This window comes from Adelges cooleyi, unplaced genomic scaffold (assembly GCF_023614345.1).
Source record: "Adelges cooleyi isolate 19-005CV unplaced genomic scaffold, UGA_ACOO_1.1 ACOO_flye_CR_arks_rails_tigmint_CR_PRNA_9, whole genome shotgun sequence".
Taxonomy (NCBI): domain Eukaryota; kingdom Metazoa; phylum Arthropoda; class Insecta; order Hemiptera; family Adelgidae; genus Adelges; species Adelges cooleyi.
The window spans coordinates 855,729-871,773 of NW_026096579.1; the positions used below are offsets into that span (position 1 = coordinate 855,729).

Genomic DNA, 16,045 nt, shown 5'->3' on the forward strand with positions numbered 1-16,045 from the left:
GAAAAAAAATAGATATATTTTTTTGACTATGTAAGAATAAGGTAATTTTTTATAATATAAGAAATATGAATAAGATTATGTGTACTAATCCATCTGCCAGGCTATCAAGTCATCTCCTATTTCATTATCAATAAATCTTCCTACGTACTTGGGCGAAAGTTCAATTGTAACTATTTTCTCGAGTAAGTAATTGTAGGTTGTTGTCCTGAAACCGATAATTAATATATTACCAAATGGTTATTAAATGTATAATTTGTATGTATACATGGTACAAGCAAAGGTATTAATTATTAGAGAATTGCGATTGTAGAAATACCTATTGTCTCATGATACATGTGATTTATATATAGCTAGGGGTATAAATCCCCTCCCTTGATCTTTTATTTTGTTGCAGTTAAGTCATCCTTATTTCTCAGTATAATTTTACTTTTATATATATATTTGTTTTATAACTATTCTAAAAAGGCCAATATTGATCTCCTACCTTGACATTTGTCTTTTTTGTTTTTTGTGGTTAGGTTTTGCAGATTTCTTAATATAATATTACTTTTAAGTATATCTGTTTTAAAACTATTCAAAACAGGCCAATATTACTACTCACCTTGGTTTTAGAATTTCAATCACAACTATAAAACATAAAAAGTTTTATAATATTATAAAAGTTTTATATAATAATATGCCTTACACAAAGTTCATAAAATGTTATGTGGTAATGATATATTCTTATATTATATTATACATATAAATAAAAAAAATAGTGTCATAATACCTGTGTTGGGATTCGATTCTGGATTTACTCCTTCTGTAAGGGATACTCTTTATTAGATTTCATTTGAGATCTATTATTATTATATATTTTTACCTCGAGTCACAAACATATAGTAGTCAGTCTCTGAAATAAAGAAAACATTTATAAATTCAACGAGCGTATTAAGTATTTATGTAATAACTAAATGACTACAACACTAATTTAATATTTAAATATCCGGTTATATCCATGTTTTATTTTGATAAAATACATGAGATTATAATTTTTTTCAAAAATTGACCTCGAAAAAAAGAAAAAAAACTTATGAAAAATATGTTCTAAATTAGCTATAACTTTTTGTTAATTACCCTCTCCCAAACCATTTTTTATTATATCAACTTTAAAAATGTTAACGGTAACGTATATATTTTATTAACTTTTTAAATTAGGAATATTTTACTAAAAATGTTGACTGGTTGTAGACCAGTTTTGAAAAACGGCTACTTTTGAAGTTATACTAGTTTAAAAGTTAGGATGGGAAGGGAAGTGCGGGCAGATAACAATAATACTATACTCCACCTTTCCTCCTGCCCTAAACTTGAAGCTTCAATAACATTAAAAATAATCATCAGTCAAAAAAAATGTTCTGTACATTATTCTCAATTTAAAATGTTAATGTCATGTTTGCGTTACCGCTTAAGTTTCAAAAGTTGGTATAAGAATAATTAGTTTTGTTGAGGGGTAGAAACATAAAATTTGTGGAAAATTGAGATCAAAAACTCAAAAATTCAGTTATTAATTAAACCCAATGAGATATTGAGCGGTTCGCGATATAATCATCACCCTGTATACAAACTTTACAGGAAAAACTATGTTTTTACAGTCATCGTTTAAATAAACATTTCAAGTCCGCCTATGATGATTTTCACAAGAAATTACCATAATATTACTAGTACAATTAAGGCCAACAGAAATATATATTTACCATTATTTTGATTGCTTCGATAATGTACTATGTCCTCTTCCTCGAATATACCTAAAAATACAACCATAGATTACATAGTATATAGGTACATAGTAATAAATAATATTACATTATCGTAACCCGCGTGGATTATGGTTAAATAATTGAAATGAATTACGCTTACCATGTTTAGCCAACGCACAAACGCAGACAGATAAAACAATGTAATAACTGATAGTTGCCATATTGATATAAAAATATATAGAGTTCACGTTAAGTTGAGAACAATAGTTGGGATCTGTTTTACGCATGAACTCTCTGAGCTCTAGACTTTATTCAGTGATGAAATTCATCTGATCATACTTACAATTAGAAAATCATAAATAATAGGTATTGGGTACAACTATTAAGACAAATAAGTCTGTTTTGATTCATCTGTGTTTGCTAAAAATTGTTGTCTCACCGACCCGCATGGAACAAAACGACTTATGATTTATGCAATATTTTGCTAAAAATCCACTAAAATGTCAAAAATACAGTTTGCCTTATACACATACCGTGCTCTGAAAATCTGTTGTTAAATAACAAATAAAATATATCGTTTGTTCAATTCATAAGTGATACGACAGTTCATAATTTATATTATATCCATAAAAATATGGTACTAAACCAAGTGCAAATAATAATGAATACCGTAAAAAGGGGTGAATAGAAACGATGGTGTGAATAGAAACAAAATCTGAAAAGTTATTACTTCGATGTCCCCACAGTTGAGTTTTCAAGTTATCAATCTAAGACCTTCATTAAATCGAACTCACATTAGTACGAAATTCGAGTAATACTAAACGTTGCATTTATTTTTACATCCATACGGATAAACATTGACAAGCACTCGTGATAATTTTCATATCATATTATTATTAAAATCTAAGTTACTCGTTATGATGTTGTTTTGTTAAAGTTTTTTGTTTTCTTACTTTTAAAGTATTTAAAATATTAATAAGTTTAATTAATCGTAAGTATTATTTACTGTTATAACTTAAACATTTTAATAGGTCAATTTTAATGACCTAAGCCATTTTAGGGGTGAAAAGAAACAGAAACAATGGGAGTAAAAATGCAGTAAAAATATGAACTTTTTGTACTACATTGGCCAAGTTATAAAGAAAATAGATAAAGCCACTTTTGAAGGCACTTTTTTAAGATCAAAAACAACCAGGGATCATAAAGGCATGGTGTATGGTTTTCCAGAAGTCAGAGATGTTTGTGTGTTCAAAACTTCCCAAGTTGTAGGGAAACTTGAAAAACCTGTTCCTTACGGAAGAGGACTGTTCAAGTTCAACTATGATTGCAAATCAAATTCCTAATCTATTTGTATAACCTAAGTCATAAATTTAGTTGAAATCATAGTTGAACTTGAACGTTTGAACTGTGATTAAAAATACATTTTTTGTTCTACTTGTATTACCACGTCCAAAACTGGGAAAGAAACCCTTAAGACTGACAAAATTAAATTTAAAAACTGTATTTTAAATGTGTTAAGTTTGCCTCAATTGTTATGTTTATTAATTTGTTTATATACCAGTGTTAAAATTATGTTTATTTAAATATTAAGTTTACCAAATATTACCAAGAAGGTTTATATAACATATATTTGGTGTAAAATTAAATAAAACATTTTATTACATTGACAACTTGTCTTTTTTTTTTTAGAAAAAATATCAAAAATTGTTTCTATTCATCATTCCGTTTGTAAAATAGAAAAATGTATAAGAAAACCATGAATGCTTCTATTGACACCATCTTGCGGGTGAATAGAAACAGCACATTAAAAATAGATAAAATATATATTTTGATATATGAAAAAATGTTGATAAAACATACTTAAAATACTCGCAGAGACCAGTATTTTGACGTATTGATTGAACTATGTATCTCAAATAGAACAGTTTTAATTACACTTCAAAGTTCAAAAGTGTTGCTATTCACCCCATTTTACGGTACTATGATACATAACTATGGAACACAGAGGTCGGTAACATGTGGAACCTATATTAGTTGTTGTGTCTGTATATTTGAATAAATGTTATAATATTACAATGTTTTGTCTTATAAAATAAATATATTATTATTGTGCACACACGTGTATAAAGCGGACCATGTTATTTGCATTCCGAGGCCAGGTAGGGCCAAAATTTATACACAAATTGCACCCAAAATTGTACGGTAATAAGTATTTAAAAATTCCAGGGCGAAACTATCCCTAAAATTTCGGAGAGAGTAAGAATTGGCTGTAGCCAATGATATCGTTAAGGTTATGGCAACTTTTGTCAAATTTTAAGTTATGCATTATGATTTTCTCTTTATTTTAACGAATGAGCAAAATTTTGTAGTTTTTGAAAAGTAGCGATCAGTAAGTGAGTGGTATTTGACATTTATATACATAGATTATACCTCTCAATGGCTTGTATTTTATTATAATATACAAAAATTTAATTTTCAACAATTTGTTTTTTCTTTTGAAAAAAATGATTAGCTTAAACACTAAAGAAAACAATGATACCCTTAGCGATATCATAAACCTAAAATGTAATCTAATAAAAACAAATTACCTGACATTTTTTTTTACGCACTTATCTACCCCACTTCAACAAAAACAGAAAAACTGGACACATGCCTTATAAACAAATAAAAAAAAGTGTTATAGGGAATACTCTTGAATACTCTCGAATTTTCTAGAAATTTCCAGAGGGTGAAACTTCCAGCCCTTATATCTTCAAAAGCACGGCCTTCGGGTAAAAACGGGAATCTTCTTTGTGGATGGGAGATAGAGGGCTACCACATCATATAACTCTCTTTATTTTACCGGGACTCGTTTCTGAGTTTAACCTAGTTAGTCTAGTTGAATAAAGATGGGAACTTTTTTTTTATTATCAACCTAATAAATATTTAATAAAAAAGTTTATTTTTTAAATAAAAATTAATTACCAAAAATGGATAAATATAAAATTCGTATAACGATAAAAAATAAAAGTACAAAAATAAGTGTATGAAAAACAACAACAAATTACCAACATTTCAAAATTAAGTAAAAAGTGTAGCAAACGAAAAAAAGTACAATAAAAATATAAAACTTATTTTTAATTTAAAAAAAAAAAATGGGGTTCTTTCTAATGATAAAATGAAATAAACAATATTGGTTGTCAAAAGTAATTAAGTACTTAAATCGTTTTGGAAATGAAACGATGACCTCTCTGAGCTCCAAAATTTGTACCTTGCACTAATTAGTCACTTTCTCCAATGTTTTTCCTTCTTCATTCACTGCAATGTGTGGTAGGGGCGTCCTAATAAATGTACACACCTTAAGATATAATATATATTAATAGAATTTGGGCATCACATATAGTTGTTCGATTAACAAATGAATAGAGCAATAAAACAACAACTGCTCTCCGACCAGAGCTGGTCTGTGTATTATAGTAGCGTTGGCGCTACTAGAGGGGAGGGTTAGGGGGCGCAGACCTTATAAAAGACCCTGTATGCGATTGGGCGTAAGACGAATAACCAAATCAAAAATGAAGGACCAACCAATATTTTATTTGACAGAGTATAAAAAAATTCCTAAGTCAACACCTTGTAATTCAAGGTATAGGCAACTTAACGCATCCTGTCGTGACAATGAAAACGCGGCACAGCGTTAGGTAATGTTTAGCCAAAGGATTTACAAAAAGGAAACGGAGGAAGGTATCAATAGGGACTGTAAGGGATGATAAAGAGGATAAAATTTATTTACATGGTGTACGTATAATAATGGTTTAAATTGAATTGAATGTTTTCAGTTCAGAAAATTAATAGAGTAACAAAAATATAGTCTGCGGTGTAATTTTATAGGTAATAACTAATTTGTTTTTTTTTTTTAATTAAAATTTTGTCGTTTGTAATTTTTTAAACATGTACGATCATGTTAGTACTTAGTTTGTTAAGACATGCAATTTAAATAGTATTACTTTATGCTATTTAATTTACTTACAAATTGTTGTTGCGCTAATTACAAACCCACCGACTACAAACAATAATCTCTGTATTTCGGAGAAGTGCCATGCTATTTTTTATTTATGATTTTTGCAATGTATATATTTTGTATTTGGCAAAACTAAAGGTATCATTGTTAAAAAAATGTAGTGTTAATAATACAACAAAAATTTCAAGTAAGATTAACTATAATATTTAAAGCAAACTTATAGGAATACAAACACAATAATTTAATCTAAATAGTATATATTATAACTTAGTTACGGTTTTTTTTGTTTTATGGTAAAAAAATTTCAGTTTTTAATCAAATTTTAGTTTTAAATTGACATAAATAAAAACCAGATTGAATAAGGGCTGGACAGTGTTTTAATTTATTTAGCAAACCTCGAATTTTATTACAAGCACTTAAAACAAAAAGTAAACTGATTTGCCCAATTTTGGGTATCTGAGTGCATTTTTAAACGTGTGGTACGCATAGTATTTTAAAAAGTACCTAACTGATGAAATATAGTAAAATTGTATTTATACCGCTTGAACGGATTCAGGCAAATTTTCTTTTTACCTAATACATTTAAAAACCTTAAAACATTACTATTTAATTGATACGCACTCGACACGATAATTAAGAATATTATATTAACTTTGGTGGGTTTACTAAATGTTTGGGGATATTCTTTTTAAGTACAACTGTTGCACCGGATGAAAATTAGTAATTCCCAATAGAAAAACTAATAGGGCCAAATTGGTCGAGTATCAATGTTATATTTTGCAAAAGTTTTAAACAAGTTAGAACGCCTTTCCTCCAATTATCAACAAACACATTAAAATAACACACATTATATTTGATTAAACTATTTTTATGTAGTTATGACGTTGTATAATTATTGCGAATAAAATATTATTATATTAAATTATGTTAAATATATAAATAATAATATTTTTATGTATAATTATAATTATAATGTATCATTATTGAAAAAAATATATATATTATTTTTATTTATGTAAAAATAAAGTAATTACAGTTTATAGTACAAAATATTTTGCATGGTATTTGGGCGAAGGATCAGCTTTAAGTATCTTATTGAGAACTTGTTTGTATTTTAGTGTCCTGAAACCAATATTTAATATATTACTAAATGGTTATTAAATGTATAGGTTTTTTATGTATACATGGTATAAGCAAAGGTATCAATTATTAAAGAAATGCGAATAATCTCAATTGTGTCCGGCAAAAATGTCCGGAAAGGTAGGTATTAAGTTATCCGGATTTCTCAATATAATATTACTTTTTTATATCTGTTTTATAAATTATAACTATTCTAAAAAGGCCAACATTACTACTCACCTTGGTTTTATAATTTCAATCACCGCTGTAAAACATAAAAAGGTTTTTATAATATTATGCCTTATGCAAAATTCGTAATATGTGTTATGTGTTTAAATATTTACCTAAAATTAAAATTTTTATTAAATGAAAGTCAAAGGAGATTTATCGAATTAATTGTGTTTAACATTTAAATACCTAGTTTTCCTCTATTTGTATTAAATTAATTTTGTAAACATTATTTAATGATTTAATCGGTATAAAACCGGATTATTGGTTTTTTTTTACACACAAATGTACAGACTTTTTATTTATCTTGGTAAAACATCTGCTATATGGTATTGGTATATCCTTATATTATATTATGTTACTTAAATCAAAATAAAAAAAAATTGGCATTATACTTAAGTCAGGATTCGACTCTGGATTTACTCCATCTGCAAGAGATATTCTTAATTAGATTTTATCTGAGAACTATTATTATTATACTTTTACCTTGAGCTACTAACATATAGTAGTTAGTCGCTGAAATAAAGAAATATTTATAAATTCAACGAGCGTAATTATTATTTAGGTAATAACTAAATGACTACAACATTAATTTAATATTAAAATGTTCGGCTGTATCCATGTTTGATTTTGATAAAATACACAAAATTATAATTTATTTCAAAAATTACCTACGATAAATGGTAACATATATATTTTATTAGCTTTTTAAATTAAGAATATTTTACTAAAAATGTTGACTGGTTGATGACCAGTTTTGAAAAACTAGATTTGAAGTAATAATAGTTTAAAAGTTAGAAAGTTCTTCCTGCCCTAAATTTGAAACTTCAAAACTTTGAAAAGAATCATCCAAAACCGGTTATCGAACAGTCAAAAAAATACGTTCATTACATTATTCTCAAATTAAAAAGCTAATGAAATGTATGCGTTACCGCTTAAGTTTCAAAAGTTGATATAAGAATAATTAGTTTGGGTGGTGGGTAGGAACATAATTTGTGGATAATTGAGATCACATTATATATAATAAAAAAACACAAAAATGCAATTATTAATTAAACCCAATGAGATATTCAGCTATATTCATGATAAAAAAATCATCCTGTATAAAATTTTACAGGAAAAACTATGTTTTAGCAGTCATCGTTTAAATAAAAATTTCAAGTCCACCTATGTTGATCTTAATAAAAAATTAACATATTACTAGTACAATTAAGGCTAACAGAAATATATATTTACAATTATCTCGAGGGTTTCGAAAATGTACTAAGTCTTTTTCCTGGAATACATCTAAAAAAAAACAACCATAGATTACATAGTATAGGTACAGAGTAATAATACATTATCATAACCCGTGTGGATTATGGTTAAATAATAAACGAATTACGCTTACCATTAGCAAAAGCAAAAACGCAGACAGATAAAACAATGTAATATCTGATAGTTGCCATAATGATGTATAAAAGTATACACGTTAAGTTGAGAACAATTTAACGCGTGAACTCTCTGAGCTCTAGACTTTATTTAGTGAGGAAGTTCACCTGTCATACTAAGAAAATCATAAATAATAGGTATTGAGTACAACTATTAAGACAAATATGTTTTGTTTTGATTCATCTGTGTTTGCTAAAAATGTTTGTTGTACCGACCCGCATAGAACAAAACGAATTATGATTTATACTATAATTTGCTGAAAGTCCACTGAAATGTCAAATTTGCTGTATACCCGCGCCGTGCTCTGATAATCGGTTGTAAAATAAGATATAAAATATACCGTTTTGTACAAAACCGTTTATAATTTATATCCATTTTATTTATTTATTCGTATGGTCTGTCGTTACACCGTACATGCAATATATAGTATATATTAATGATAATGGGATAACATATGTTAAAATATATAGTAAATATGAGTAACAGTATTTAAATATTATTATTAAACTAACATACTAAGATATTTGGTATAAACATTGGAGCTTCTTTGTCTGGTGACCTGAAAAGGGCCGTTGAAGAGGCCTGAAAGCGGTCGTGTCTGTATATTTTATGGTCATGGAACCTTTTGCCATATTTCAAGTAAACAGTTAAAACACAAATTTCCCGGAACAGATTTTATACATAAAAAACCTAACAGCGAAAAAAGCCAAAGGTTCACACACAGCGCATTAATTTTGAGAAAATGGCAATTTTCAGATTTTTCCCATTACTTTACCCACCTTTGAGCCAAATTTCACGTTTCAACCTATACGGGAAGTGTTTTATGACTTTGATAACAAGTGAGTGAGTGAGTAACAAAAAAGCAAATTTTGAAATCCTCCCGTTTTAAAATGGCTAAATATTAAAGCCTCAATTTTAGACAGTGTTCTTAACTATTTTAAGCTTAATTTAGGTTTCAAATTTTAAATACCCATCTTAAGAAGAGCAGAGATATGTGAGTTAGAAATACCGGTTGCATTGGTTCGTGTAAAGATACACTGGCATTGCTGGAACTTGGCCGGTGCACTGCCGTGCGCTCAGATCTACCTTCTAAGCAACCTACTTAAAAACGAGTGTAAGCCAAAAAAAAATATGTGAATTTATGATTTGTGCTATAATTTACAAAAAAAATTTAGCAAGATGTAGTTATTAAAGTTTGTAAAAATATTTATTAGATATACGTGCCCGACGATAGCCTTAAATCAAAATTTTACCAATTCTCAACCCTTCGTTTTTTATGGAGGAAAACTGGTATTTTTATAAAACAGGGTAATAAAAAATATTGAATATTTTACTTTACAGTCAAAGTAACAATTCATACTAAGTTGTTTATTGATATATTATGTATTACGATATAATATGTTTATGCCCGTTATGGTGTTGTTTATTTTGATGAGAATAATGTTGTAAAATATTATAATTTATGTTTTTTTTTTAAATTTGCTAACATGGATGTTTTTTTTTAAATAAATAATTACCTATGTTGCTTATACTATTGTAACATTTAAAAAAAACAAAAAATCATAGTTTTTGTGCTGTTATTGACTTAAGACGTTAGGTGTTGAAAATGTTTTTCTTATGTTAATTCATCTGTTTTTATATATACCTGCGTTAAAAAAGGGGACATGTTCATGCTCATGTGCTTTTGTGTTTTATTTAAATAACCCACATAACTAATAAGACTTTACTTGAGAAAACAGTTTTTCTCAAATTTGAAGGGAATGGGGTGAAGTTTTTAAATATTTATCTCTACAATAGACATTTCATAACTGATTTCTGTTTTGTAGACATGCTACATGAGGAAATCGGTTCAAAAATATTTTTAATTATTCCCAGGTATCATCTATAGCTAAACCAAGTCCTTTATACCTAGGTATAGCTATGGTCTAAAATTATATTATTCGAATTTGACAAAAAAATAAATTTTAAACATTTGAAGGGTTGAATCTCCTAAAAGACATGCTTTTATTTGCACCTGTGCTGTTTTAACAGACAACCGTTGTTAAGGTTATTTTGGAAAATTATTAAAAACAATAACAAAATCTCATAATTTGCATAATTAGTTTATTGTATAATAGTTACTGTAATTAATTTTAACATTTAAAGATTATGTATGTGATTGTTATAATTAGACAAATCAATGTATGTTTTTGGTATCAGATCCCACTTTCATCCTGTTGGTCTTGGGGGTTCTGAAAAAAAAAAAATTGTAAAAAAATGATATAACTTTGGTATTTGGTTGTTCCTAGTAAACGCTAAATGTATATTTTACAAGCACCTCTTCTTATTATTTTTACACTACGGCTTAACTTTTCTATAACTAATATAGGAGTCGTAGTTGATTTAAAGAATTCTATACTCCGATCCATGAGAGAACGTCCGTGAAGTACTGATAACATATACAAATAATGCATAAGCAGTATCATAGCTAAAAAGTTTAAAGAGAGGCCGGTAATTACTCCTGAATAAGTTGTGTATGTTATTGTAACTTGAAATTCACGACCTTACTATTCTCATTCTGTATTAAGATAGCAAAACATTTGAAACGTTTTTGCTAAGCGAGTTTATGGATAAAATGATTTAAGAAAACCTTTGAAATGCCAGTAAAGATAGATTAGAGTAGGTAAGTGATTTAAAAGGGTGTGAATGATCTAAATTCTTTAAGACGTACCGTTAGCCAACCGTTGTTAAGATTATTTTGAAAACGTTTTAAGAAAAAATAATAACAGGTGGCATACCTGGTTATTTTCTTGTACACGAATCCCACTGGGCTGAAAAAACGTACATAAATTGTTAAAAATGGAAATGCGTTTGGTTTTTCATTGTTTCTGGTAAAAACGGAATGTGTATAATATTACTAGGAAACGTTTAAAATCATTTCCGTTCTGTGTTTATAGACGTGCTCGATCTGCTACAGTATATCAATACTTTATACTTACTTGTACTCTGTGTTCACGTACAAAGTCGTTCAAATGTTCTTCATCGCGAATCTGCAGCATACCTATTCTTATCTTATCTTGCGGCTGCTCACGGACGGTTTCAACAATTTTCGTTTTAATTACGGACGTGCTAAAATATAACAGCAATATAATTATTGAAAAATTATCAAAATAAAATATTCAAATTTTACTATAGTCAAACACTTTGATATAATATTAACTAGAATGTGTCCAAATAAAAACAACGGAAATTGTACTGATTTTTCGAGAAAAGCTTATTTGTTCTTATTTTAGAATCTATTATTTTCACTCCGCCAGTTCGATAAGTATCTCGACTACATCGTTCTACTTGCCGGGAAGTTGTTTGAGTTCTGCATTTGTACTAGCTTTTTATAATGTATTTCGATATCATACCGTGGATTGAAATTGGTGCCGTACATTTCTGCTGGGTTTCTATTATTCGGCAAAACCGTTTTTATACCGGAAATCTCGAATTCCGCATCCTCTACGAAGCAACCCGAAGCCTCTATTGCGGCAATTGCCGACGACGTTCCCGGTATCGATTGTTATTAAAATCGCTAACCAACACTTTTCGATCCTTGCCCCGCAATCTTTCAAAATGCGTTAAAACTGCAGGGATATTGGCGTAGACCAATCCCCTTGTTAACGATATGAAGTTACTCGAAAAATTCGTTTTAGTCCATCTAAATCTAAATCGTCAATCGTTGACAATATGCAATGAGCGCCGGAAACACACAATAGATTATACACTGAAATGACTAATCATCATGTTAATGTTTTACTGACGTTGAACCTACTTGCAGTAGGTAGCTCAAGAAACACTTAAGCGTTTTGGATCGTCGGCTTGGCTTGTAACGTTTACAGAATATCTATGACAATAAATGGTCCACGCACAGCAGTTGGTTTATGTTTGCGCATTAGTTGTTTACCTTTCTCGCGTGTACATTTTCAAAGGAACGAAAAAACCCAATTATATTGGGTTTGCCTTAAGCCAGCATTTCGTGTTTTAAGCAAAATATCTTCAACGTTGAGCACAACTTTTATTATGGTTTTTATAGAAAAATTTAACGACTAGATTTCACAATTTTCCCAGTGAATATAGATTTTTATACCGTTAATCTATCAAGACCTGTATTTTTTTGTTTGTTTTGTCAGCCGTCGCAGGTGTATAGAAAAAATATTGTTGTTGAAAGTCAAAAAAGTACAGAAAAAAAGCCACTATAGTACGGTCGGGGCATAAAGGGGGGGGGGCATCGTATTAAAGAGGAAGGTGGAGTTCACTGGTCAAAGGAATTTTTTTAACTGAAAGTGATAAACGGATCAAAACACCAAGTACAAATAAACGATTGGAGTTAGCCCCATCGCGGTTTTTTTTTATTTGAAAAGAATGTTTTCAAAATGTTTTAGATTATTTTGGCCATTGTCGTAAAATGTATTTTCAGTTTTTTTTTTTTTTGACACTTATTATTTTTTATAATTTTTTTCATATAATCAACGGTCATCAACAGAAAAATGATATTAAAAATCAGTTTCTTAAGCAAAATAATGTCAGCTTTCTGAAAAAATATCGATTTTTTTTTTCGAGTAAAACAGAAAATCATTCAAATTGAGTTTATTGTGTAAAAAGTTGATTCTTTCGCGTTTCCTACATTTTGAAAACTTTGCTAATGTTTTTTTCAGAAAGCTGATTTAATTTTGCTTAACATGTGTAAATTTCAAATAATAAATCGATAAGGTTATGGTAACTTTTGCCATATTTTAAGTAAATAGTCAAAACACAAATTTCCCTGAACAGATTTTATATCAAATAAATCTTAAACGTGTATTTGTTGTTCATACTATGTTTTTCTATAATATTTTTTAACGTTGACCAAAAAAAAGAACAAGCTTACAAAGAATATTCAAATTTTGTATTTATTGATTTGAGTGTTACCAACCACCAAAATCGAAAATACCCAAAAATTAACGTTTTTCTACTTTTAACTTAGACGTTTCAATATCTATACAGAATATTTGTCAAGCATGCGCTAATCAATAAATCATCTCATACTCCAATTTCAATAACCACACATTGAACATTTTTTTCTCAAACTAGTTAAGCCCAATTTTAAGATTTTATAGCTGAAATCAAACTACAAGTATGTTAAATCATTTCAATAACAAAAATAATGGTCCATACATATTTGACACCAATTCGGTGGTTATTTTAAAAAAGTTATAGCGAACCGTAATTTTAAGATTCAAAATGTGATAACTCTTAGGTATTTTTTACGATTTTGAAGAAGGGGAGCTTTTTTTAATTTTTGGCCTTCTAGGTACGATTTCCAAATTACAGGCTTGCTACGTGAAAAACCCGAATAAGTTCAGACAAGTAAATAAAAAAAAACTTGAAAAAATATGTAAAAAGACGTCGTTGAACAACACCGTCTTAAAGCTCCGCATCGAAGCTAAAAAACATCTTAATAAATATTTGTAAAATGTATCTACCTTCTAAGCAACCTACTAAAAAAACGCGTACAAGCCAAAAAAAATATAAATGATAAAATGTGTTTATATTAATTGTGCTATAATTTTACAAAAAATTAGCAAGATATAATTTTTAAAAATTGTAAAAACATTTATTTGACATTCGTTCCGGACGATAGCCTTAAAGCAAAATTTTACCAAACCTCAGCCCTTCGTTTTTTATGGAGGAAAACTGGTTTTTTTGCAAAATTTGTTGTTTTTAAAAAAAAAAATTTGATGACAAAAAATATTTTAACTGCTATAACGCATATTCTACATAATTCACCTTATGAATAAGAAAAAAAACAGCTAGTACAGTGGGGCCAGGGCGCTTAGCGGGGACAAAGCTGTTATTATAAAATAAAGTGATTAAATCACTTTCAAATAGACGCTAAGATGCGAATCTGCGGTTACCAAGTTCAAACTAGTACTGCAGTCCAAACCAAGCACAGTATACACCAGCACAGTAAGAAACTATTAATGAGAGATGCATTGCTCACAGATAAGCATCAAGCGTTTATTGGTTTTCAACGATATCCTGAAGTACCAGCAGTTTATTTTAAATAAATATAAATTCAAAAAGGTAATCAAACAATTTCAAGTCATACATTATCGTTTGTACATTATGATTTTGTCTTCATTTTAACGAATGGGCAACAATCCGTTACACTTAAATATTATTATCCTATAGTCGTCAAATTACATATTATTTTTTATTGTATTATTTACATTTTGTCCAACTCTGGTTGAGGATAGGCTCAAAAAGGATAGATGATTAACCCTCTTAGGAATGCCATTGGCCGATATTCAACACAATGATAACTACTTTGTATTTGGAAAACTATAATTAATTGCTTTATATACTTAAGTTAATACACGTTTAATTTGTTTGGTCATTGTAAATGTTTTAATCATGTTATCTAATTCATTTGTTTTTATAGGTCATTATACTTATATAAAAAAAAAGGGACGTGTTCATGCACATGTTTGTATTAAATATGCTTTTGTGTTTTATTTAAATAGCCCTCAGAACTAATAAGACCTTACTCAAGAAAACAGTTTTTCTCAAATTTGAAGGGAACGGTGTTAAGTTTTTAAATATTTGTCTCTATAAGGTACATTTCATATCTGATTTCTATTTTGCAGTTATGCTACACGAAAAAATCGGTCTAAAAATATTTTAAATAACGCCCAGGTGTAATCTATAGTTAAACCAAGTTCTTTATACTTAGGTATAGCAATGGTCTTTACTATAATCTTGAAATCAAACATAACAAAATTATATTATTTGAATTTGACAAGAAACACGCCACTTTCTCCAATGTTATCCGTCTTCATTCACTGCAATGTGTGGCAGGGGCGTCTTAGTAATTTACACACCTTAAGGAATAATAAATATTAATAGGATTTACAATAAGGCAATGTAGAAAGGGCATTAATAGAGACTGTAAGAGATGATAAAGGGGTTAGAATTTATATACATGGTGTACGAATAATGACGGTTTAAATTGAACTGAATGTTTTCAGTTCAGAAAATTAATAGAGTAACAAAAATATAGTCTGCGGTGTAATATTATTGGTAATTACTAATTTGTTTTTTTTTTTTAATTAAAATTTTGTCGTTAGTAATTTTTTAAACATGTACGATCATGTTAGTACTTAGTTTGTTGAAACATGAAATTTAAATAGTATTACTTTATGTTATTTTAATTTACTTATAATTTGTTGTTGCGCTAATTACAAACACACCGACCACAAACAATAAGCTATGTATTTCGTAAAGTGCCAAGCTAAACCATTTATGATAACTTTTGCAATGTATATATTTTGTTTCTGATGAAACTAAAGGTGGTATTACTATTATTATAATAATGTGTTAATTATACACAAATCATTTTTACAATTACGTATATTCAAAAAAATTCAAGTAAAATTGACTACAATATTTAAAGCAAACTATTAACTATGTGTTATAGGAATACAAACGCAATAATTTAATCTTAATAGTATAAATTATTTTACTTAGTTAC

The 16,045-nt window shown here is 28.5% G+C and overlaps 1 protein-coding gene across 2 annotated transcripts; it reads right to left on the minus strand.

Moving 5' to 3' along the window:
- Positions 1-2,048, minus strand: LOC126847026 (uncharacterized). 2 transcript variants are annotated; one of them, XM_050586991.1, is made up of 6 exons: positions 1,897-2,048; positions 1,734-1,784; positions 863-892; positions 770-802; positions 602-626; positions 1-205 (listed from the first exon to the last, which is right to left on the minus strand). In XM_050586991.1, the coding sequence occupies exons 1-6, from the start codon at positions 2,021-2,023 to the stop codon at positions 85-87; spliced, it is 387 nt and encodes a 128-aa protein (XP_050442948.1). In that variant the 5' UTR covers positions 2,024-2,048; the 3' UTR covers positions 1-84. The 2 variants fall into 2 exon arrangements, with proteins under 2 accessions (XP_050442948.1, XP_050442949.1); XM_050586992.1 differs by lacking the exon at positions 602-626.
- Positions 2,049-16,045: the final 13,997 nt, after the last annotated feature.